The following is a 26,320-nucleotide window of genomic DNA, read 5'->3' on the forward strand; positions in this document are numbered from 1 at the left end:
CCATTGTTGTGTGATGATTTTATTTTTGTGTGTTCCACTTAATGCTGTATAGTCATGGTCATTTTATGCTATATTAAACTCCTTGAGACGAATAGCCTGTATATAAAGATAATGGGAAATTTTCAAATTTTAAACCTTAAGTTTTTAGATGCTTTCTCTGCTAATAGATATAAAATTATGTAGTTTACAGGATAATCGCTAAAATCATATTAGAAATTTGAAAGAAGATCTATATAATGGTTAATTTATCGAGCATCCAGTCACAAGATATTAAGGTGTCTCACTACACCTTGAAATAGTTTCTCAAATCAGCAGAAAATTACTTGATTATGATACAAAGCGTGATGGATAAGAAGTATATATGTCAAATAGGCAAAAACGTGCCTGTTATTCTAAAGGAGATCGGGTCAATAAAAACAAATTATCTAACAATTAAGTGTGGAAAATATTTTTTTTTAATTATTTGTTTAAAAAGTATGACGGTTTGCGTAAGAGATCGACCACCATGCATACTATATCCGTCGTTTTTCAAGTCTGAATATAATATACAGCAACGTACAGAAGTTTTTTAATTCAGTTCATTCACTCAAAGCATTATTAATATGTAAACGGTGTGACCGTTGGACCGAGCGCAGATTTAACACAGTGCAGTTTGATTTTTGTATGATAAAATCTATATAAAACGCACACAGTAGGATCCGCCTGCATGGTTGCCTACTCATACCATTAGTCAAAGTTAAACTAAACGTCGCGTGCTTAGTCAACATTGTGACGTCATATTTCAGACGTAAAACGTTCAAGTTTTGTTTTGTCTTCGGAAATAGCCGAAGAGAGTTACGTGATCCCGAATTTTTTTTTTCTTCTTTCATTGTTCATTAATTAAATTCATATGAATGCCGCTGGGGGGGCTACTATATCTATAACTTCCATATCACTCCTAATTTCCTTATTTTTATACCAATTTTTTTACATACATAGTGGGGGGGGGGGGGGGGGGGGAGGGGACTCCATAATAATTCAATTTTTTACATTTAAATTAAAAAAAAATAGTTGCTGCAAGAAAAAGTGGCCCTCCCCCCTAATGCTTCGTGCCTGAAATTGTATTTGTACACAGTGCTTACACACAGAGAGTCACAGTTGTGTATAATAGGTATCAAATATTTTTATTTTCACTTAGATGAATAAAACAAGGATTTTGGGGTTGATGTATTTTCCTACAGTACCAGGTACCAAATAAACTAAGTAACTTTAATGATTTCCTGATCATTAACAGAAGGAAGTTTCAAAGATTTATAATTAAAAACTTTGATCATGGGGTCAAGTATGTATGGTGTAGATGTATATTTAGGCATTTGACATCATCAATGCAAAAAAAAAGGACTGATATATACTTAAACTGAGTGAAATGATGAAAGCAAATACGGTATGTAGCATTTATTTTTCAACAAGGACAGGGGCAGAGAAGCGGAAAAAAGGGTGATTTGCTCCCTATTTTTGAGACTTTTTCTCTTTTCTCACTTTTGCATATCTAAAAGTCATATTTTATGCAAACCATTTTTATCAAACAGTGTGCATTAATGGACATATAAAATGAGAGGTAATATTATAACAAATCCTTTAATGGAAATTCATAAAACAAACAAAATAAATATTAATATTTTCTAAATTATAAGCAATCATATATTAGGATTTGCATAAGATATCACATGTTCAGATACTGTATTTATTTTTACTATTACAGGAAAAACAGTCATATTCTTCAAACTTCATATTACTGATAGATTTATAACTCTCTGTTAATTACTGCATATTCACTCATTTTATCCGAAATCTACCCAGTAGATCAAATATGCCGACAAATTCTACAATTAAACAATTTTATATAAAGAATAACAAAATCACAGTCCACAAGTTTAAAAGTCACATCACTAATTTCATAACCCATTCTTTTCTTCTTTGACCTATCCTGGTTTTCTAAGCTGTGTGCTTTTGCATGGTCGCTTCTACACATTGAGTATAGCCTGGTGCTTTCCATCGTATGAACCTTGACCAAACAAATACAGCCGTCGGGGTCGCTCTCTTAGATTTCCACGGAACATGAACACCCCCTCGTACATCTCGGAGTGTCTAGAAAACATGAACAAAATCTCAATGTTTTAAAATTTCTAGTTTAATATAAAAGGTACATTATTTTGGCTGATTTGTTGTTGTCTTGTTGCTGCTTACATTAATCATATTACAAAGGTTATATAAGATTAAAAGATTATCTGATGAGCTTTCTCAGACTTTGCATGCATGAGTATGAATGAGATTCTCTTGAGACCATTCCTGTTGTCTCTTAATTTATCTCGCAAGGCTTGTCTCATAAAGGTTTTCTCAGATAAGTAACCTCAGACTAACTCAGACCCTCAATCAGCAGGGTACTACATGTAGTTTTCACTCACAATCTCACAAGACTTGTCTCACTTGAGATATCCCTGACTTCCTTGGGTGTTACATACACTCTCAGCAGGTTAAATCTCACAAGACTTGTCTCACTTAAGGTATCTTAGACTTACTTAGCCGTGAAGTAGACCCTTGATCAGCAAGGTACTAATTTTTTTCTCACCAACTCACAAGACCTGTCTCACTTGAGATATCTCAGACTTACTTGGCTGTGAAGTAAACTCTCAGCAGGGTCTTGCTGTTGCTCACATGAGTAATGTGAGCATCCAAGGTCCCTGTATTGGGCTCGATACAAAATGTATTCTCAGCACAAGTGTCCGAGCATGTATCTACAGAAAAAAAATCATAATAGCATACCTCAATCCTAGAAAACTAACATAGTTCATAGAAGTAGAAGAGGCATAAGCCAAATTTATCAATATATCACGAAAAGCACGTGTCTGATTGTCATTGATTGCTGTAGATTCCTCATTAAACGCGAGGAATTAATATCGGCGTAAAATCATGAGAAGCAGTCCTCGCAATTTTAAAATCTCACCTTTGTTTATCACACAGTTTTGAATAATAGGAAATTATATAACAAAAAATTGGTGCTTAGGATTTTATATTCTCGCGATTTGATGCAAAACAGCGGAGTTACGGAATTAAGTACTCGTGTAAAATAATTTACAAAAAAAAGAAGAATTTACAGTATAATTTGGAAAACATGGCCTACCAATGCTAGCCACCCATTTGGAGTGAGATGCAGTCTTGTTTGAGATGAGGATTTGCATCTCGCGTCTCTGTCCAACCAAACAGGTACCAAAGTCCAGGGATTCCCGGGAGAGCTCCATCTGAGGCAGGGACAGGGTGGCATACAGGGGAATCCTCTGTAATATAAACAATGATAGGTCAATCCAATGGGATCATTTGTTATACAAAAAGAGGAGGGCTTGGTCACTTTGTTACACAGTCATATACCATAAACCAACCTTTATGCTCGGCAACTTTATTTCGCGATTTACTGGGATTAAACTGGTTCGCAATGACTGATTTTCGAGACCAAGCCTTATCAAGATCCATGTTGTTATAACAATCATATGACAAAGCCCTTCTTTGCAGGAAGAAATATTCATGAAGACATTAGGCTCTCACAAACCTCCTGAAAATTTCTCGCTGTGGAATAAATATGTACCGGTACTAATAAATTTACTGTAATTACCTGTGTTGTAGAGTTGTTGAACTCTATTATTAGGTCGTCATGGAACTCCAGCTTTTGTCCCTCGGAGCTCTCCGTCGTGTCAGCTGTGGATATTGGAGTCTCTTCATAAGGCGGAAGAAGGTCGAGACTGGTCCTGAAGGCAACTTGTACCTAGAATCATAAAATCATGAAGGCAGCTTGTACCTAGAATCATTTAATCATAAAGGCAGCTTTTACCTCATAATCATAAAACAGCGTATATTCTGGTACATGTACACTTTGAATTCTCAAGGAGCTAGACCGTTGCCAACACAGTACTCATCAAATCCAACTTAAATTGTTTAGATATGATATTAATTTGAATACAAACCAAATTCTTATCAATAAATGATTGCAAAATATGCTATATTACTCAATATCTAGATGCTTCATTAATTTGAATGGCAGATAGATTTTGAAAGACTAACAACAAAGGCATAATTATGCACTAAGTGTTAAGAATTGGTTCTTTGAATGACTGTGTATATATGTATAACTTACAATTAAATTATGCTTTGGCCTCAGAGTTTGCATCTGTGTGGATATGGTTCTGGTGGAGAGCTCCACATTGGTGGAAGGATCCATATCCACTAGTACGAAGGGTGCCTTTGTCATCATCCTAAACACCAGCGGAGTCTCCGTGTTATTGGATAACATGGAAGTGGCTATCCGCAAACTCTCGTTGGATACCTGAACAAACAAAAAACATTGACTTTTAATTGTTAGTTAGAAAATAGCATTATTTAAAAATGTAAAATTTGATACATGTACCTTTATACTGTATTTATAATTATTGGCGATAGGAACTTATATAATTTTGGGGGGTTTTCTTATGATATCTCTTACACATCCAAAATAACACAATGTGCAGAAATTGCATCTGGTATTGTTTCTTTACACAAACTTTTAAAATCACAAAAACTGACCGACGCAAACAATTAAAGGTACAAATATAACTCATTTTTGTAAATTTTAGGACACTAGAAAAGAAACAGATAGAGTGAAACAGTGATGCTTATAACGAAGGGCCAAGGAAGGGCAATATTACTTCATTATAAGTGTAATTCGTTATATCTGTCAAGTTTACAACAAATAATTAAGTCACGGGGAATGAAATTCACTTCGCTGTAAGTGTCAATTCATTAGAAGCGTATTCGCTATAACCATGTTTTACTGTGAAGTGTATAATCAATGTCACCACTATGTTACCATGGTTACATGTCAATCATATTCATATGCCAACCATCGTTACATTACACACTTGTCCACTATCATATTCGTCACGTCACTGATTAACTTCTGTGAAACGAAGGCTGTTGAGGGTGATATTACCTGTCCGCCTGCTTGCAATAGGTCACTCATGGCAGATCTGTATCGCATGCCTTCATCATCATGACATTCAATCGTCAACCTTGAATATAGAAAATTCAATTTTAATCATTGATAAACCAACACTTCCTGTACGAAATGTTCCGCCTGGAATATAGAGGGAATAGAGGCGTAATATAGAGCAGGATTCCGGGCGTCAGTTTATCTCTCTACATATATGGTTATGTAGAGGTTTCAGGTGTAAACCAACCGGAATCGGAGCGGAATCGGGCCGGAATATGAGGCGAAAAATGTAAATGAGCTACGCCTGGAAATATAAAATTCCGCCTGGAAAAGGTTTACACCTGGAAAGTCCTATTTATTATGCAACATCAAGTGACCTACAGACCTGAATAGCCATTTCTTTTTCATCTAAGATTTTCAAATACTGTCATGAGTGTACACTAATTTCCAAAAAACATGAGAAAGTTTTGAAATGCTCTAAAAGTTTACACTGAAATCACATTCTGAATCATACACAACTAAATTCTTTACAATGTACTCTAAATTAAATCACAGCGCCTTATACCAAAGAACTAAATTGTTCAAGAAAACTGTAAATCTTTCAAGCCAGTGAAATTTCAGTAACAATGCAATATCATGTACTGTACATTCAAATTTACTAGAATAAGGTATCAATATGATCAACTTACATATATTGTATAATCCAGAAGTAAAAAGCCTGTCTGTGTTAACCATTACGTTCACACTAACTTCCCTCCTTTCTAACTGATTCAAACTTAACCTTGCTAAAATGACCCTAAAACATCAATTATTATTGACCAATCAGAGAATTTTACTGCTGCTTAAATTTCCAGGCGGAATTTTGTTTCAATTTTCTTGTTATTTTACGCCAGGAAAATTTGAATTTGTCTAATGACGCCTGGAAACCACCTCTTCTACTTAGGCGTAACTTTTCAAAATTCCGTCTCCGCCCCAAATACGCCCGGAATTTGCAGATTCCTGCCAGAATCCACCTATATTCCAGGCGGATTCCACCTCAAAAATTCGTACGGGCATGTTACAAGATAAATATTGCCCTAACGGTTCTTAATTCCTCTTAAAAATTTTTAAGCATACAAAATGAAACAATTGTTTTTTTCTCCAAGACGTACATTTCAGTTAATATCATAGCACTGTGCTTATTTGTAAACTTTGAGAGGTACATGTGCTTGAAATGTTTTTCTTTCGATGGTAATTAAACTGTCCAGAGGAACATATTATTGGTTGTGGTCAAGTTAACATTTAACTCTTGACTTTAAAGATGCAGTTATACAGGTTTTAGCTAGAAAAGACTTACAAGGCAGGTTTGATGTGAGCGGTCATTTCTACTTTCAATGGCTGCACACTGTACCCTTGTTCTCTCTCAACCTTCCCCTCCTCAGACTGACCCTGCTCCAGAAATAAAATAGAGATTAAAGAAAATGAAATGCCTGATGCAGAAAGTAACTTCAAAGAATGCCTAATTAAACAAATTTCATATTTTTTTCAATCAAATTCACATAAATGTTATAAATTGAAGAAAATTTATGACCCTCTAAATTGGGAGTATGAAAGATCTACAATCATTTTTGGATGAAACAAATCTTTACAGTTATACCTGATCTTATTTTAATCAATTTATGGAAAGTTGTCATTTAACACCTGAAAAATCTAATATAAAATTTGGCTCTAACCTATTTTTGCTTGAGCCATCTTACTTTGCTAAATTTACACTTTTTAAAATTCAGATTAGTGAGGTTTCACTGTATTGAGGTTTACCTTATCCAGGCTCATGTAACCCAGGGCATAACCCTCACAGTCCATGTCCTTGACCACTTCCTCGGTCGGGAACGGGGTGAAGGAGAAATTAACACTGGCCATACCTCGAGCTGGCACCACCTGAAACAAACATTCAGAGTATGAAGGTTTATCATTGTTTAAAACCAGGATTTTCATATATGAGTTTCCAATAAGCGAGCATTTGTTTCACAGTCACAAAAGTATCTGATACACCCTATCTATCGTAGTATGTACAAATTGGTATTTTGATGATATACATGTACTAACCAGCTGCTTTGTTTTGACACTGTACGGGGCATTAGCAGGAACCCCTTCATGAGCCTGGTAGAAAAGGGAGACAATCGGGTGCCTTGTGGCCATCAGCTCTGCTTCGCTTGGGACGGACGTCGGCTGGGAGGCTTTAGTACTGAACTGTGTGCGGGTGGAGCCGGCAGATGTGGACGGAGAGTTGGGCAGGAAGTCTGTGGGCTGTCTCCTGACCGGGGCAGGAACTACAAGGTCAAAGTTCAAATAAAAATGGACAAACAAGGTCAAAGTTCAACTCAACATTGAAGTATAAAGTCAGAGAGTTTTTAAAATTTGTCTATGATGACACTTAATAAATAAATATCTCAAAAAATTATCTTAATCTTACCCGACTTGCCCAACTAAGATGCAGAACTTAAATAATATTTAATGCATGCAGTCAGTTCAAAAATGCATGTCATTGAGCTATTGTGCAACCTGATTTCATGGATAAACCAACACAACACATTTTCACAATAATGAAGAAATAACATGCAGGCATCTTTTCTGTGATGTTAGTAAATATATAGAAAGTCTTAAATCATATTATTACATGACTGTATTAACATCACATTACAAGAAACAAGATGTCAGTCTTGTAAAATTCTGGGACTATAGTATAGAATTACTTGACAAGTCAAACCGTAATTGTTATCATATTTATCTAAATATTTCTGTTGTTTTTCAAAGTTGTTATTCTGAATCAGTGGGTGGGTGAAGGATGGGGGGGGGGGGGGGTTGAGAATAAACACATCTTATTTTTGCCTTAAATATGTATATAAACTACACCAAAGGTCATGCAATTATAAAGAAAAATGATAAAATGAATAACAACATTTAGAAACCAAGCTAATGTAACATCAATTAATTCATATTCATCATAATGACATATATCATCCTACTCCAATAATAATTGGTCCAAAGCTGTGATGTTATTTGATTGCTACCTGTAAACATGCAAAAATCATTTTTTTTGGTTACAGTACTTGCAGGTAATAAGTTCAACCTTATAATCTATAGCTTAATTTCAAAGTATTCACAGATATTAAGATATGTAATAATAGATTCACATTTCTACTGATAAAATAGAAATTAGAAAGTCTTACAGTAACATATAATTATGTATACATGCAATGTAATGATGAAAGATACCAAACTGGTTATATAATGTTAGTGGAAGAGTGAGAGTAAAAGAGTCCGGCCTCCGAAACTCAGGCTCGTCATAACACACTTACCCGCTGTTTCTGGTTCACCTGAGTAACAAGTTATAATACACAGAACATTAGCATACCCAGCAGCCATGCACAGTGTTACATAGAAGCTTACAACCATCGATCACAACAGTACTTTGATTATTTACAACTATTGATCACAACAGTACTTCGATTATTTAGGACTTTTGATCACAATGGTACTTTGATTATTTATGACTTTTGATCACAAGAGTACTTTCAAATTGACTATTTATGACAGTCACTATCAATGACAACAGTACTTTGATTTATATATGTTTTTTTCCTGCATTTTAAAAATAATTGAATTCTAAGCAAATAATGTTCACCAATTAATAAAGTTTAATATCCCTTTCACCACTTGGTTATAGGTATTCTAAATTATTAGTGGTAGATTTGTTTCCGTAAGGAATAAACCTTAGAATGAGCTGATATTATATTGCCAATACCGTGTGTTAAATGCACAGTCCCTTTATCCAGTCTTAGACAATTATTTAAATCATCAGTATAGCTGTTACAGTGCTATATTGTACTTATAAAAAAGACTTTTCTTCAAACTGTTATTTGTAGTTCTTTTAATGTATTTGAATCAAGATTAAATCTTTTTAATTTGTACAAATGTACAGTACTTAATATATACTAGTTTATCAGTTAAACCCTACCTTCCCAAGGAGGGACTATCTCTTTTCCGGAGTTGTCCAGTTTTGGGAAAGCTTCTCCATAATTGACGATTAAGTCCAGAGTTTTCTTGTCGTCCTTCTCCACATTAAATATTCTCCAGTCCACTCGTAGATCTGTGTGAAATGTTAAAAATAGTCATCAATGACATACTGTAAAAACATACAATATCTACCGGTATACACTGAACGTATAAGACTACACATTTATAAGTGAGCATATATATATATTAATCTTTAAACAAAACTGTGTCTGGGCAAATTCAAGACGGGGCAAAAATGTTTGCAAGTGTAGAAGGGCGAAAATTACTTTGGCGAAAATAACACTGTATACAGTATTTTTAAAATAAATTATATAAGATCTTACCAAATGGACTGGTATTATTGACCCTCATTGTTCTGTTGGTTGGGGCCACTCCAGACACATGAGTTCCAAATCTACAGAAGGGATGGTAGGGTGTCTTAAAATGCAATACATGTACATGGCAAACGCTATTCAAAAATGATTAACAACTGAAACAGATCTCATTACCTTAATCATTACAAACAAAGATGATTATCATATTTTGGCCGTAGGAAACATACATCAATTTTGCTGCATTTTTTTAATCATTATTTTATGAAATAATTAGTATCGCCGGTACTTTAACATTTTCATTTATTTTATTCATTTTTCATTTAACATTAACATTCTCTGGGAATTATGATCTACGTGTATATGAAACTACATGTTACAGTAGTTTATTAATTTTCACTAAATTTAATGACATGATTGGATGTACAGGTATTTTCTCTCTAAGAATTGCCAGAAAGTTACAACAATGTGACTATATATAGATGTTACCTGATGATGGGTTTCTGGTCTGGTTGGGAGGCAGTCAGCTGGAACTTGAGGGGACAGCCAACAGCAGTCATACTGACAGGCACTGACACTGGGGACATATCCCCCACCTACAACAGACACAGAGATCAGGATTGCTGGATGATCAACCACTAAGACTTGCAGAATTGCAATAATTTATTTTAACCACTTTTTGCATTTCTGATTTCTCCTGATGCCTCTTTGCACTACATCTAGCGTTAGTTCAATGCATGACTGTTGGTTTAATTTGCTGCAGTGTCTGTTGGTTTTGCAAAAGAGGCTGTTGATTTTGTTTTCAGCTGGTGTTTCGTATTTCAGTATGTTTTTAAAAATTAGTTGTTCGTTTTGCATTAACGTCTTTTAACCCTTTCCGCCGCCCATAGAGAGGGCTGTCTTAGTTTAAGAAGTATTTTATTCAGAAACATACACAGAAGTATATAAATGAATATGGATTGAACAGCAGTCAACAAATAGCCTATTACATTAGTTCTCTCCATTAGGTACGTAATTACATATACATGTATATTTACAATAGTAGTACATTTGTAGTGTATATACATTTTATAAAAAATTTTACTTACAGAGAATACAAGGATAAAGCGACTAGCTAACAACAGTTTAGAGGACAGAGAGAGAGGGCTGTATTAAACAAAATGTGTACCACACCTTGACAGTCAAGGAGTCTGTGTAATGGCCCCACATATCACAGAATGCAGTGACGTCAACAATCTCTTCTCCGAATGGCATCAGGGTCCCCTGGGAGGGGCCGGGTACAAAGGCAGCCCCCAGGTTCTGGCTCAGCATCATCTGGTAGGTTTCTGACAATGAACAAATACATCACAGTGAGATTATAGTGAACAATGGAGGGATGTAAGCTACATTTGTAGTGCATGTGAGGTGTCTAAGGATTGTTTTACTTTCATATACATTCCCTTAATATATAATGCAAAATATCTAATGATTGATGCTTATTTTTCGATTTGATCTCAGTCTGAATTAATGCAACATACTATTTGATCACTATTAAAACAGTTGAACACCTGTATCTAATTTACATAATAAATCAATATACTTGTCAATGAAGAGGTACATGTATTTTCATGTAACAACTTATAAAAGCAAATGATCAAAACTTGCTTTATGAGGAGCAATGTTGGAATCCACAAATTTCCTTTCCATTCCAGCATTGAAACGGATAAAGAAAACTAGCTGTTTTCCAAAAATGTTTGAGAAGTTGAATGCAAATATGACCATAATCACCTTTTTTTCATCACCAAACAAGCAAATGCAATAGTTAGCAGTTATGACATCTATTATTAAATGAAGCAACTTTACAGAAAGAGAGAGCTTTTTACCATTGGCAGCCTTGTTGAGGGTCCTAGCCATGGGGTCGGCTAGGTTTGGAGTCTTCTGTAGCAGAGCTCGCCTCTGTCCGGTACTCATGTTCCTGTCCAGTGGCTCCTGGGGTGGGGTGGGTGGTCGGGCGATGAAGTGCTCCACTCCCATGGTGTAAGGGGCGGCAATGGCCGACTCGTTTCTGATGTGTAGGTACAGCTGACCTGTGGAGCCAAGGGCCACTTCTCCGAAATCAAGGTGAAGGTCATTGGAGAAATCACTGGAAAAAATGTTACAAAAATCTATAAAGATCTCCTGATCATAGTCTTAGAACAAGAAACTCTTAATCTTATTTAATTGTTCTGTATTATTTGGCCAATGGAGGAAATATCTTGATCATAAACATAATGACCTCACTGTAGATTCCTTATTTTACAAGAATACTTAAAATTCAACGATTCAACTGTTTTGCATTGAAATGCAAGAATAAAAAATTGCGAACACCAATGTTTTATCATAATTTAATTTAGTTTACATCTGTTCGAAAAATAAAAGCAAGATTTTAAAATCCGTGAGATCTGCTTCTAGCGATTTTACGCGGATATTAAATCCTCGCGTTTAATTAGGAATATACTGTATAACAGTATCTTGATCAACATTGACTGAAAGGCATACTGCTGTGCATTTATACATGTATATGTACAGTGTAAATATTATGTATTTCTATATATGACACTAAAACTCCAGAGATATCGGAACAAAAAAAAATTTGCAGTATTAATGAAGCAGATTATAAGGTTGAGCATTGTACTTTGTATGAATATATATACATATCAAATTGAATTTATTCTTCAATGACAAGTTGAAAACAATTCGACAATGTTTTATTCTGACAAGTATTTCTTTTTACAATTTATTTATACAAAAGAACAAAGGATTTATGATGACAAATTAAACATGGCAGATAATTTATTAACTACCTGATTCACAATACGGATTATTTAGATGAATTAAATTTGATAGAAATAAAATATGAGAAAATCTGCTAAAATACCTTGACCCATATCCATCCTTGGAGACCCTGAAGTTGGCCGCCAGACCTTTGACCTCACAGAAGAGTCCTAGATACAGGGGCTTGTCTAACCCCTCCACCATACAGGGGATCCGCAGGTCCGAGAACTCACCCTGTAATTATCATTATCTCAACAGTTCAAATCTAAAAATGCAGGGATTCATCAATTGCTAATTAATGTTTAACTTTGTGGATACAATGATGTTTGTGCTGCGATGGTACTCAACAGTTAACTACAGGATTCATCAACTGAATATCTAATTTGTGGAGGGTGGCATTACTCTGTTTGGATTAAAATGTTAAAAATTAATTGGGAGTCTCACTTTTCTAGAGCAATTACAGCCAACATCGATATTTTAGGTCAAAATCGACATCATCCTAAATCCTATCACACAGTTCTTTAAAGTTACGTCTAATTAAAAAAACAGAACATGCTGACTACATTACACCTAATATCATCATTTATGCACAGCAAGTCCTTACAAGACTCACTGATACTGAGGTTTTTTAATTTAAAAAAAAATCCAGTAATTTTCAAGTGGGTTTTCTAATGGTGGCAAAGTACTGTAAACGTATCACATTTGACTGTGTATTCTAATTAGCGTTTTTGGCGGAAAACGGCCTCCGCTAAATCAAGTACATCGCCAAATAAGAAATATATAACGGTTAGTAAATAAATAGGTACATGTACATTCAGAAATGCGCTAAATCAAATCCTCGCTAACTTGTTGAAAATTAATATTCCGCCAAATATCGCACACGCTAAATATAGTAAGTTTACAGTAACTCTTACCTCTCTTGTGGCCACAAAGTTGATGGTGATGACCCTCTCCCTGCGGGGGCCCAGGAAACCTTTGGTGGTGTCTAATTCTATACAACAGTCCTCTGTGTGGCTACCCTCCACCTAGCAACAACAATTCTTACTTTTAACAAGACATAAACAGTACATCGGTTAGTTTTAACCACCAGTGTAAATAACCAATTTTACAGTATTTACAGCCAATTTACGGGTAGTTACCTTTCCGAGGGAGAACTCTGTTGACAGCAGTGTTTGGTTGACCAGAATGGCCTGGTATTGGACGGGGACATCTTTGTATACCTCCTCCATGACGATCTGACAGGAAGCAAAGCAGACAGCCACGGTCTGGACCTCTCCAAAGGCTGCCACGTTACTGAAAGAAAGAAAGAAAATTATATAATGATTAAATTACATGTATGAAATAAAAAGCAAAGTAACAGTAACAAAATTAAGACCGCAACGTTATATACCGCAAAAAGAAACAACAATTCTGACTGCTAGATAAAATCAAAAATCAACAGCAACCTATCCAGTGAAAAATCCAAGAAATAGTGAGATAAAAAGCTTAAAAAACTCATTAATTGCAAAGGAATAAGTAAATATTTTTAATTACTTGAAAATAAAATTACATAGAAAATAGAAAAAAATAACACATACTGGTAATATTGACACAAAAAGAAAACACATTTTTGAGAGGTAAAAGGGAACATAATAATACAGAAAAAGTAAAAAAACAAAACAACCTATTTTACGAAATAAAGCAACGTCATAAGAAAAGAGGCCTGGCCGGCCTCAAATCTGAGATAAACTTTTCAGCTTATTGCCACAAAAAAAATTTAAATAAACGTCACTCTGCTGTTTGGCTATCATTTAAAAAATTGTTCATTTTGCACTCTTTTGAATACAGATATTGTTGATGGAATGGTTGACCTACATTTTATTTCCATCCTCCACTTGGACCTCCAGTATAGACTTCAGTGTCTGGACTGACGTCGGTTTGAACTCGATGCTGACCTTTTTCTGTTCCAGGGGCTTCAGTTCACCACCAGGGGGCGTGAATGTAAACTCACTTACAGCCTGCAGAGCCAAAATCAACGAAATAAGCTCAAATCATTGAAAAGTATATAATTGATCTGCATTTATTCATACGTACAGACTTCAATAAATAAACTTCCTTCTACTAAAGCTTTTATTATTTAAATATCATAGGTTAGATATTCCTTTCTTCTTGTTTTTCTTATTTTTTAAGCTTTAATTAACATCATGTTTAATGACATTATTATCCAAAGAGAGGAATAATGAATATTTTCAAAATCTTTACCAAATTTCATGGACCTAGTAAAATTGCATGAAGACAATTTCATGAATACTTCATACATATTTGTAAAATGATTGATCAATTTAAAGAAATTCATGACGAAATTAATTTCGCAAAAATAAAACAAAAAACTAACACTATTTTTACAATTTACAATAACCAAACTTGATTGTACTTTGAATCAACCCCCCCCCCCCCAAAAAAAAAAACCTACCAGAATTTATCCATTTACCCTGGGCTATATAATTTTCAATTTACAATAACTATTGTATTTGGAGAAGAAAATTACAGTATACAGGGTTGTTTTTATCCCATGTAATTTTCGCCCTTCTTACTTGCAAACACTTTTGGTCCATTTTTATTTTGCCCAGACACAGTTATGTTTAAAGAGAGATAATATAAGACTTTTGAATTCGCTCAATCCTAAATCCGCCCACGACAATTGGGACAAAAGGGGTTGAAAATAAAAAGGGGGCGAATATTTCCCTGTATACAGTGATCCTTGCAAACCCCGGCCAGTCTGACCTACCATGGCGTCCTCTGAGTTGTTCTCCGACACGTCCTGGATGCTCCAAGTCGTTATCACCTGAGCGAGGTTGGTCAGAGTGATCTCCCTTGTCGCGGATTCTCCCAGCCTGACCAAACCAAAGTCTACGTCTGGCTCCTCGATCTTGATCTCTGGGCCCTATATATTAGACATAATTATGATTTTTAAAAAATTCTCTTTTCTAACTTTCTTTTAAAGATCTAAACCATTGTCATCTAAAGGTTTAAATATGGAAAATAATACAAAAATCATTCTATTTAAACAACTGTGATAAATAAACATAAATTTAACAACATTTAACAAAAAAAAAAAAAAGCTTTGAATAAACATACTAGTACCGGGTAATTAAAAAAAATATATATTTTTTTACCCGAATTCAGTAAAATCAAAATTGTATGAAATTGTCAACTTTGAATCAAACAGCTTTCATATACTGGTACTCCTCCTAATTCTTACCAAAAATGTAACAAGCTAAAATAATTGTCAGATCAAAATGGAATTAATAAATGCTATTTTACTGTAAAATACAATATGAAATGCAAATTTACATATTACACAAAAAGATTGTTCAAACACAGGTACCGGTAATTAAATTGCAAAATAGTGTTTTGCAATAAAAAACTTCAAAAAAAACTATTTACTTAATTACCTTAAACTCAGCCTCAACATGGAGATGTAATGGGTCATCCAGATTCATGACGTAACAGTAAATGGTCTCGCTCACTTTGCCAGGTTCCGAGCCTGTCACGCTCAGCTCGAGGTCCATAGCCATGCCCGGATCTGTAGCACAAAGATGTTTGATGAAATATATGATGATCATTAATTGCTGAGTGACTTTATTACTGTGAAATCATTAGATTTCGTGGTGGCTCATTTTTCGTGGAATTCGTGGGTACCTCTCATCCACGAAATAACATCCATCACGAATTGATGAATTAGGGTAATAAAGTCATATTCTCTTTTGTAGATATATATGAATACACGAAATTACGTCCCCACGAACCTGTAAAATTTAAGTCATCCACGAAAATTGGCCCCCACGAAATTTAATGATTCCACAGTATTATCAGAATAATATGGCAATTCATCATTTATTAAGTGTTTTGCTAAGTAATATTTCTGAATTACTTTCTATCGGTGGAATAATGCAAGGGCAATAATCATTATTTTTGAATTACACTCTTTTGGTGGTACATTGCAAAAATTGCTTACTAAAGATAACTGTTTAGCTGCTTAAAATACAGCATAACCTACTTTTATTCGCACGTGAAAAATTTCAATAAGGTCTGCAAGAGCCGCATTGTCTCAAATATTTCTCACCACAAACAAGTCCTCAAAACCTCTGGTGTATTAGTTTTAAGATAATCTACATCTTGATTGCGAACATTAGTTTGTCAATAACCAGTCTGACTGCGATAAATCGCAAAAATAAAGTAGTCGTGAAAAAAAGTTGGCTTATAGTAACTGCCCATGTATTTCATAATTCACTGTAATGAACAGTTTGATTATTCCTAACTGCTTGGAACAGCTTTACAATTGCCCAACATATTGAAAACAATAGAACTGTTAAATACTAGTAACTACTAAAATGGGCAGTTTAAGTTTGACTTGGGACTGTATTTATGTAGCAACACATTATGCAGAAATATCAATTAAATCATGTCCATATATACCAAGTTCTCCAAATGGTGGTTCCATTTCTATGATAGTCTTCTCCAGAATGGGCTGCCACTGGAAGGTAATGGTGGACCGGCTGTGGTTTGCCATCTACAATAAAATATTAGAATTTTATATGTTTAAGAATTAAAATTTACAAAATATTATTAGGAAAAATGTTGTGAATGCTTATTCCTAAGCATGGCTGCATTAATGGTCTTTCAATTTAAAACTGATATCGTACTTCTTACTTCTGAATCAATAAAAATCAGATTTCACAGATGGAAGACGCATTTTAGACTCGACCACGAAAAGATAATTTTTGCTAAGTGAATAATGATAATACTACAGTATTATACTCACTGTGACCAGTTTCTTGATCGTTGTTCCCACCAGACTCTGGCCCGGGGAATACACGGCGTATGGATGAAGAACCACACTGAGGGGGACGCTCTTACCCTTGACCTCGACCTCTAGCGCTGTCATGTCCTTGAACTGCTTCACTGTTAAATAATGCATGATTATTTGAAAGAATTACTGGTACTGGTACTGTTCAGATAAACATATGTTTGTATATTAAAATTAAGCTCTTAAATTCACATGCTACTGGGAATTCAAATTTAAATCTTCCTTAGCACACATACCATAAACTATTGGTTTAAAGTAAAAAAAAATTCCAAAAAAAAGGATCTCATCATTTTTTACATCTTGGATAAATGAATCTTAAGTCAAATTCTGACTTGAACAACTTACTAGTTTTATGAACATCTTTTTTTGAACAACTTACTATACATGAGTTCATGAACATCTTTTAAATGAACAACATATTGACCAAGTTCAAGAACATTTTTCATTTGAACAACTTACTGTCTGAGTTCAGGAACATCTCCGACATAGTTTCCTCCTCCTCTTCGGTTTCCTCCCCACTGGAGCTGTTGTCTTCCTCCCCTCGTTTCTGGCTCTTGGCAGACTTGGCTGAACCGTTCTCATTGTGAGGTGGAACTTGTTGTAACAGAAGATGTAACACACTGTGGAACATGTCCACCTGTAAAATAATGCATGTATTACAGCTATTGTGTATATTTGTAAAATTCAGCATGCATTACAGCTATATTGTATATTTGTGAAATACAGCATGATTTGCAGTACATGTAATTGCAAATTTGTAAAATTCAGCATGTATTACAGCTATTGCATATATTTTTTAAAATTCAGCATTATAAATATCCGTTCTTGTTTTATTTTTGCTCATTTCACCCTCGTTGTCAGTGGGCAAATTTAGTACTGGGCAAATTCCAGTGTCTAAAATTATCTTTCTTTAAACACAACTGTGTCTGGGCAAATTCAAGATGGGGTGAAACTCTTTGTAAATGTAAAAGGGCGAAAACTACAAGGGCTGAAAATAACACTGTATGCAGTAGTCAGCCTCTATCATACAGCTTGTAAAATTTAGGATTATCAAATATTATAGCTACAGGTCTGCAGCTCCAAATCTGAAAAATTTGGACGGACAACCTGGGAGCTTAAGTTCCCTGCATGTTAAAAAGTTGCACTCTCTCTTATTCTTTTAACTCACTTAAACCGACAGACGAAAAACAAGCAGGTATAGGTATCTTTAACAGTATTTTCAATCTTTACAAAAGACAAAATGATCTAAGGAATAAACCATTGTCATTACAGGTTACTTACCACTGGAGGAGCAAAGGTAATTTTGAACTCCATCTCTTTGGCTGGGGGCAGCATGCCGCTCGGTGGATGGACACTGAACACGGAGTCTACATCCGGAACACGATCCGGCTTCTTATCCAGCTCATCCACATCCGTCATATCTGGCTTATAAATCATCCATTGGAATGGCAGCTCAACATCACTGTTGGAGAGAAGAAGAAGAAATTTCATTTCAGCAATTACAGTGTCTTTCTTTGTTCTATCAAAGGTGATCCCCAAGTCAAACCGACCTGCCTAATTAAGCAGTTAATTGTCAGTTCTTTAGCACTTTTCAAATTATTTGGCAGTTTGAAAGCAGTTCCATGCTGTAGAGATTTTAGAGGTAGTATATTTACTGCTTAATATATGTTAAAGCATACGCAGTTCTTCATAGCAGTTATCTTGCAATATTTATAAATGACTTACGTTTTGTTTTTGACAACGATGCTCTTGTCGGTGTATGTGAAAGGATTCAGTTCATCAAAACGGATCAGGTTATCAGCAGTCACATCAGATAATTCCCCGGGCAATGCTGCAGATAATCCACGCTCCACAGATAATAACTCCACTTCTGCCATCTGAGCTACACCTAATCAGAGACAATTAAAACATTTATACTAAAAGATACAACTAGAAATTTTTAATACAGATCAACAAATCTATTAACCGTCCATTTGAACTTGTCAACAGAAGATGAACTAATTACATAACACAAGCACTGCTAAATTAAATTTGCATAATATTGAAATTCTATATATTTCTCTCTTTTGAGTTATTGACTTCCCCGTAAAACAAAATGACAGAGAAATTCAACTGGGATTAACCTCTTCTCCACAAAATCTTACAATATTCAAACGTTTTGAAGTTTGATACTTTTAGATATTTAAAGATCAAAATCATAACCTCCATTCAATCTTTATACCATGAGGCTAAAATCTCATTAGTTCTTGACCAAGAACAAAGTGCCCAATAAATACAACTCAGATAAATCTCTGAGACTCCTCAATTTAAGGAATATCATCTAATATTATTTTAAACTTCTGGAGCAACTGTGATAAAGACAACTTCTTCAGAATCTTTAAATGCTACAATGTTTTTGAAACTGTTAAATAAAAATATAATCCTACATATACTTGTATAAACTTTAAAAAAATAAACCACAAGTTGGTTGAAGCTCTAGCTACTCCATTACATTAAACCACTGTTTTGATACTGTGGATTATACACAAGGTACACTGACCTTTGAGAGTAAAGTGCTTGACGTGACAGTTGTCACACACGATGGTGATCTCCTGGGTGTAGCTCCGGACCGACTGAGGGGCGAACACCACCTCCAGCACCCCCGTGTCGCCCTTCATCAGCTCCAGAATGGACGGACGGACGTCAAAAGGGGCGATCTTCACACTACCATTGGTGACTACACTCTGTTTCAAGAATAATATGTGAAAAACACATCATTTTTTCATCTAACATACATATATATCAAAGTTTACTTTTATTAGCTTCATAATGCTTTTTTATTTTTTAATGAAAAAATGTAAAATCATTGATAATCATTACAATAGACTTACAATGTTCCATATTAGTAATTATCATAATCAACTTTGAGTTTTATCCCTTGTTGTAGGAGTGCCCTACCTTAAAGTTAGTGGCCGGCCAGGCAGATCGGGGCATGACACAGAATCTCCCACTTCCTCCCTCGTTCTTTACGATGAATTGGCCGATGTGAACCCCTCCCACCAAACAATGACCCACATCCAGGACCTTTGGCACTGTCAACAAAAAGAGAAAATGTGTTCAAGCATACTTGTCTACTACAAGATATTTTGGGTGATAGGTGTGAATTCTACATCTGTATGTTTAAACAGTCTGTGAGAAATTTTCAACTGATGTGCCAACAAGACCCACATTTTTTTTTTTATTAATCCTAGTAGAGATTTGGCTCGAATTCATATCATTGAATTCATCAGTTTTGGTGAAGGCATCAGTCCAAATATCAAGTCGAGCCAGATCTGTACCAAGATTAATCTTGTATATCACAGCAACTGTTTTAGCTCATATTAAGATTATCTCTAATATTGCTTAGAGTACCAGTTTCTACAAATAATTCACAAACTTCAGAATGGATTTATAATGTAAAACTAAAATCTAAAACCTTATAGACATCTGAATAGAATATGTTAACCATTGCTGCTATCTTCAATGCAGTACTAATTAGAGAATTCAAACTAGTTTAATATCATTGTAAGATTGATGTGAAACAATTTGCAGTTTTTACATGAGATGAGGGGTGGTTGGCGTCGGCCCTGTAGGGGGATGATGATTGGTTGAGACGACTGAGTCTGGATCCGAATCTCATCGTCATAGTCCATCAGGGAGTCCGGAGCGAACCGGATACCGTAGTGACAGCTCATACCTGGCGCCACCAAGCCATGCTCTCCTGGAAACTGTCCTGTAAATACAGACCAAAAAAAAAATTTGATAACCTTTAGCTACAATAATGCATCCCTCCTCTTATGGTAAAATTTTTAAAATATTAAAGTTTTTTTATCTGAAAAGATCAAACAACTTTTATTTTTCAAAGAGTGCGAAATAAATGCAGTTTCATATAATGAAGTCAAAAATTAATGCAAAACAAGGTTGCAAGTTCATCAATATAACAGAGAAAAAAGACTGACATAAAGGATTTAAAAGTAAAATTTATTTAAGATAATGATTTACAGAAAGTTCAAAATATCAGATATGCACATCTTTTCACAACGATAAAAGATGGTTGAAAAATCTCACAATTTTCACATTAGATCTGAATTTCAGCAGATTTTATTTGCATATGGTCCTTCTCTAGTGTTTGTGTAACTTACCGAGTCCTATATTGAAGTATGGCGAGGAAGGTGGCAGGGCGCGGCATTGACGTAGACACGCTGACACGTTCTTTAACTCCAAGGTGATCTGTATAAAGGGGAATAACTCTCATATTAGTACTGAAAAATTATGATGCATGCTAATAAATAAATATGTTCTTCAACTCCAGAATGATCTGTATAAAGGGGGATAACTCTTTCATCATGCATTGAATAGATACATGAGAAACCTGAGTTATATGATATATGCATTGCTAAATATGTATATACATGTTTGTTTGTGTTTAAAGTTAATTACTTAACATGCTAAAGTAGGCACTGATAAAAAAATAATAACACTTTTTTTTTCAATATATGAACATAGCTATTAATCTCTATGGATAACAATGATATAATATGTCAGATATCAGTTTTTTTCTGATGATCTAATTAAACTTTGATTTAAAATTCAATATGTTTCAGAGATGCACAAAATTTATTAATGAAACAAAACTCCAATCTCCCCCACACTACAGAGTTACAATTAAATAACTCAAATCCTGAATAAAAAGACTTGAAATTTGAATTATATAAAAATACATCACGGTAGTTCTTTAAAAAAACCCAGAGGAATAACACTTACCTCATAGACCTGACCCACTTTGTAGTCTGTGAATCGGACAATGGGGGGAGACACCAAAAACACAACAGATGGCTCTGGTAACCTGCAATTCATTGAATTCAAATTCTTGCATTTTTTATTTTTTATTTAATTAGTACATTAGTTCTGTTGTTTTAACAATTTCATTTTATTCCCTCAGTTTTGATTGATGACCATAAAACCAATTCAGAGCATTTTTTTTTTTACAATGATATCTTATATTTCACAGTGGAGATGAAACAAGAGAATGCAGAAATATCCATTGATATGGTTTATGCATTTATGTTCATATTTTATGATGTTTTTAGCAGTGACAGCAAATAAAAACCAACATGGAAAAACATTTAAAAAAAAAAAAACTTTGAAAAGATTTCCTGTGACAGAACACAAGTACATTGTACTTACACACTGATGGTCTCTTTCCTCTGAATTCCGATTTCTTTGGGCTTGGATTTACCGTCCTTGATGAGAGTTCTGCCACCAGGTGGAGCAGAGGGTGGGACATGTCGAGGGTTACGACGGAAGTTGACCTTGGCCTGTAAGTTGGCAAGGTCTGTCCGGTCGATTTCTCGCTGCTCTTCATTCAGGTGAAGTTTCCAAGCAGCCATGGTCTTGTCCTGCTGTAGTAAAAAAAGAAAATTTTTGTTCATATTTTTCATACATGAAAAAATTGAGTCTCTATTTGCACAAAGGTTACAGTAATAACATTTAGTAAGCTATTGAGTCATTTTCAGACTCAGAATAATTACAGAAAATAATTTTTTTATGGTTTCGGCTTTTAGAAATTTATATGTATCAAATGTAACCCCCCAAAAAAATCAATAGAATGAGGAGAAATAAGCTCATACAAAACACAGTCCTTGCAAACAAAAAACCAAACATTTCCATAGGCAAAATATTTTAAGAGAATATGATAATTTTATTATGTATAATACTTTAGCAGCTGGATGAACAATGGTGGATTGAAAACTCACTGATTCCCAGACTGGGGAGGGTGTTTCCTCGGGGTGAGGTCTGCCCTCCTCCCCCTCAAACAGCTCCAGGTCCGTGCTCTGTCTGATGTGTCCGGGGAGGAACAAGGGTGTGTCCCCGCGACGATCCTCCGTCCCCTGGTCCTTCCTCTGCTGGGAAGAAACTGTGTCCCTGGCGTAACTTGGAATCAAGGGCTCTACAATGTGTAAAATGGATTTTATCAACTGTTCACTCAATACACATTCAATTTTCTTTAATTTCTTCAAAAAAATTAACAAATTTATAAGGTATAAAGACTTTAACAGGTTTCAAATGTAAAAGAATAATACACTTGTTCAAGTAATTATTTTAGAAAATTTCATTTGTTTTTTTTTTCATTTTCAAGTCATGAAATTGAATGGAGTGAGGATGGGTGGGATTATATAATATATAATATTCTTCAAACATTAATTCTTGTCTACTGAACAGTTGAAATGGGAGGGGGTTGGGGGGATATAGATGTATGTGTTTCATATGGTGACATCCATGTTTACTGTGTCCTACCTGTGGGAGGGGGTATACTGGCAGGGTCCTCTGTGGAGTAATCCTCAGGCGTCAGTAGCTTGTGCTTCTTCAGTAACTGTCCATCAATACAGGAGCTGAAGTGTGACCTCACTGTAATGTAATTTATTTTTCCATTATTATCATGTGTCTTATTAAATATTAGAATGTTTTATAAAATCAGGTACATGTTTTAAAAAATCTATATTAATATATACCTCAATCAGCACATTAGGTTTAATTTTGAGGAAAAAAATGTAAATCATGAACAATGTTATGTCGTAAAGAAATTAAAACCAATCTACAGTACCAGGAGGAAGGCCGAGGTCGCTGTAATTGTCGCAGCTTTTTGAGACTCGATTGAGCTCCCTCTCATCAGCAGACATGGCCCGGGCCTGGGCCTGCATGATGTGTCGCTCCAGCTGAGCAGCCTCATTCAGTCTTTTCTGTCTCTCATCAAATACCTAATTTAATTAAAATTAAGATAAATAAATATGTTAAAGATAATCAATAAATACTGACTGCCAATACATTATTCAAATAAAAAGTGGTTTGAACTTCCAAATAACTTTGACATATCAATGGTATTCAAAATATCTGTGTTTGAGATATCCTGTGAAGTTCAACTGAGTGTACCTTCTGAAGCATTTCGACGTATCTCTCATGATACTCATCATCCCCTCCTTTGGACACACTTAGATTCTTCACCGTGTCTGGGCTGATGGTGTCTCTAGTGTAGAGCTGTCGGAACGTTTTGGCCAGTATGTGTCTAACATCCTGGGACTTTCCTGTGGAGGGTCGCTGTAGGAACATGGGAGGTTCTTCACCCCTCGCAATTGCTGCTGGGGGCTTCATCTTTGAAACTGGGGGGTAATCAAGCTATACACCTTTACCTGTAAAATGTCAATTTTGCTTTACTTATATACTAGCTTCTAATAATTCTGTAATAATTACGTATTTGAAAGTATAGTATTTACTGCAGGGTATAGCTATATGCTTTTATAAATACTGTACAGTTAGAGTCAAAATAATATATTCTACATGGCAAAATATTTATGATATATAAGCTGAATAAAATCTTACAAATCTGTAATTTTCTTTTTAAAAAAATTATATGTCTTCCTATATATAGAATGTAATCATGTAATGATTCTGCAGGTCTTTGAATTTTTTTTATTAATAATCAGGTAAATGTTTGGCTAAGTTGACAAAAAATAGACATACTCTATCTATATATTTTTAAAGCACAAAAACTTAATTGTGTCTTTTTTCTAAACATAAAGTATGAAAAAAAATTATTTTAACTGTCGAATATGTGATTCAGAGGCCTAGCTGCGATCATTCATCAAACTCAAACAGTCATTGCAAAAGTTTTAAAATTAATGGCAAACTAAGTTACCTACCATCAAGAAACAGGAAAATGCATAAAATGGGAACTTTATGTAAAAACAATTACCCTCTGACCTTGTTTGTGGGTTTCATTTTGGATTTTATATAAACTATGAACATATTGCATTAGGCCTACAGTGTACACTTGTATATATATCTTCAAAAATCATGGATTAGTTCAAATTAAGTTTGAATGATTCCTTCTACCAACTTAAAATAATTCTTTACAGTTGTTCATGATGAAATATTAAAGAGGAAGAAGTGCGCTTACTGATTTTGTCAAAGCACTTGCTGGTTTACCTACGCCATTTGCTTTGTTGCTAACGGAAGCGTTTTTACCTCCTTTTACTGAAGAGTGTGGAGCGGTGTAAAAACAGTTTGAACCACAGAAGTCGGCGATTTAAATAAATGAGAAACAGGCCAAAACCATACCAGTGAGCTACGCTATTTATTTACAACAAATTGGTAAAATCGCCAACTCTTGTGTTTGAACATAGTACATTTAAATAAACTAGCATTGCTTTTTTGCATTGTTTTAAATAAAATGTGGTCCGATTAATTGATAATGTAATTAAAACCATAAAACCATTTTAAATGTAAACATTTTATCATTACATATAGTCATGTATCTAGTAGCTGATTGTATTAGGCTAAATCCTTTAATGAGGTGTGGGGTTTTTTTTTTATCACGATACTGAATAGGCCTAAATAAATTTTGTGTTTTCTCTATCTTCCAAGCTAGAACTAACTGCTGTCCAAAATGTTAAAAGACGCCCATAATTATGATAACAACATTGATAATTACTGATGTGTGACCTTGACCTTAGCATATGACCTCAGATTTCCGGGTCTTGCTAATTAAGGGTCGCTGTCAATTATGTACCCGTGGCATTTTTTTAAAAAGAAATTGACTGGATATTATGCATTAAAGGAGTGAATGGACAGATGGATTAACTGACTACAGGGAGAAATAGCTGGCAATTATAATTTTGTTAAACCCCTCCTGAGTTCTGTTGATTTATGATATTTAAATGAGAATAATTATTTATTTTAATATTGAATTACTGCATGTTTTTAAAGTTACAACACTTAATATTTAACTCAAAATATAACAAAAGCTTTTTCTTGATTCTTTTTATTATAATATACCAGTACATGGTAAATATATTGATATATCATTCTCTGATAACAATGAAGTATTTATTATATATATAATCAAACATGGGGGTGATATATATCACAGAATATACAAACAATGAGCAAACAGTAAAAACAACAACATCTAGGGTGCACTCTTTGTAACGCATATCATAACATACATATATATTAAGTTTGTCCCCACCCCCACCCCCACCCACCCCACCCCTTTCAAAAATAAATTCAATGCTTTAAACTATAACTCATTACAGTTTGGCAAAAATCTATACCCTATGACGATCAACCTGAGTTTTAAATGCCTTCAATCTTCACATTAACTGATGAACTCCCTTCCCAACCCCATCCTATTTGTTCCCTCCTCTTTGGTGAAACTTTAAAATTTCATAAGAAAAATTCTCACCAACACAGTGATGAGAGAAAAAAAAAGGACATTTCTGTCAAAATTGGTGAGGCTAG

General features: G+C 34.6%; 1 protein-coding gene across 3 annotated transcripts; it reads right to left on the reverse strand.

Moving 5' to 3' along the window:
- Positions 1-1,601: 1,601 nt before the first annotated feature.
- Positions 1,602-25,106, reverse strand: LOC128163504 (deleted in lung and esophageal cancer protein 1-like). Of its 3 annotated transcripts, none has more exons than XM_052827118.1 (37): positions 24,978-25,106; positions 23,954-24,210; positions 23,628-23,781; positions 23,321-23,431; positions 22,780-22,973; positions 22,211-22,422; positions 21,788-21,869; positions 21,166-21,253; positions 20,583-20,756; positions 19,943-20,076; positions 19,545-19,728; positions 18,731-18,893; positions 18,287-18,467; positions 17,465-17,642; positions 16,961-17,100; positions 16,615-16,708; positions 15,591-15,721; positions 14,924-15,079; positions 14,011-14,153; positions 13,296-13,449; positions 13,071-13,181; positions 12,260-12,390; positions 11,226-11,485; positions 10,537-10,688; positions 9,853-9,959; positions 9,376-9,446; positions 8,994-9,125; positions 8,335-8,352; positions 7,082-7,305; positions 6,794-6,913; positions 6,333-6,424; positions 4,997-5,075; positions 4,166-4,354; positions 3,647-3,796; positions 3,161-3,314; positions 2,651-2,774; positions 1,602-2,127 (listed from the first exon to the last, which is right to left on the reverse strand). In XM_052827118.1, the coding sequence occupies exons 2-37, from the start codon at positions 24,170-24,172 to the stop codon at positions 2,004-2,006; spliced, it is 5,130 nt and encodes a 1,709-aa protein (XP_052683078.1). In that variant the 5' UTR covers positions 24,173-24,210; positions 24,978-25,106; the 3' UTR covers positions 1,602-2,003. The 3 variants fall into 3 exon arrangements, with proteins under 3 accessions (XP_052683078.1, XP_052683077.1, XP_052683079.1); XM_052827117.1 differs by having other exon boundaries at positions 22,211-22,425; XM_052827119.1 differs by lacking the exon at positions 8,335-8,352 and having other exon boundaries at positions 22,211-22,425.
- Between the last annotated feature and the right edge of the window lie 1,214 nt (positions 25,107-26,320).

This window comes from Crassostrea angulata, chromosome 9, assembly GCF_025612915.1.
Source record: "Crassostrea angulata isolate pt1a10 chromosome 9, ASM2561291v2, whole genome shotgun sequence".
Classification (NCBI taxonomy): domain Eukaryota; kingdom Metazoa; phylum Mollusca; class Bivalvia; order Ostreida; family Ostreidae; genus Magallana; species Magallana angulata.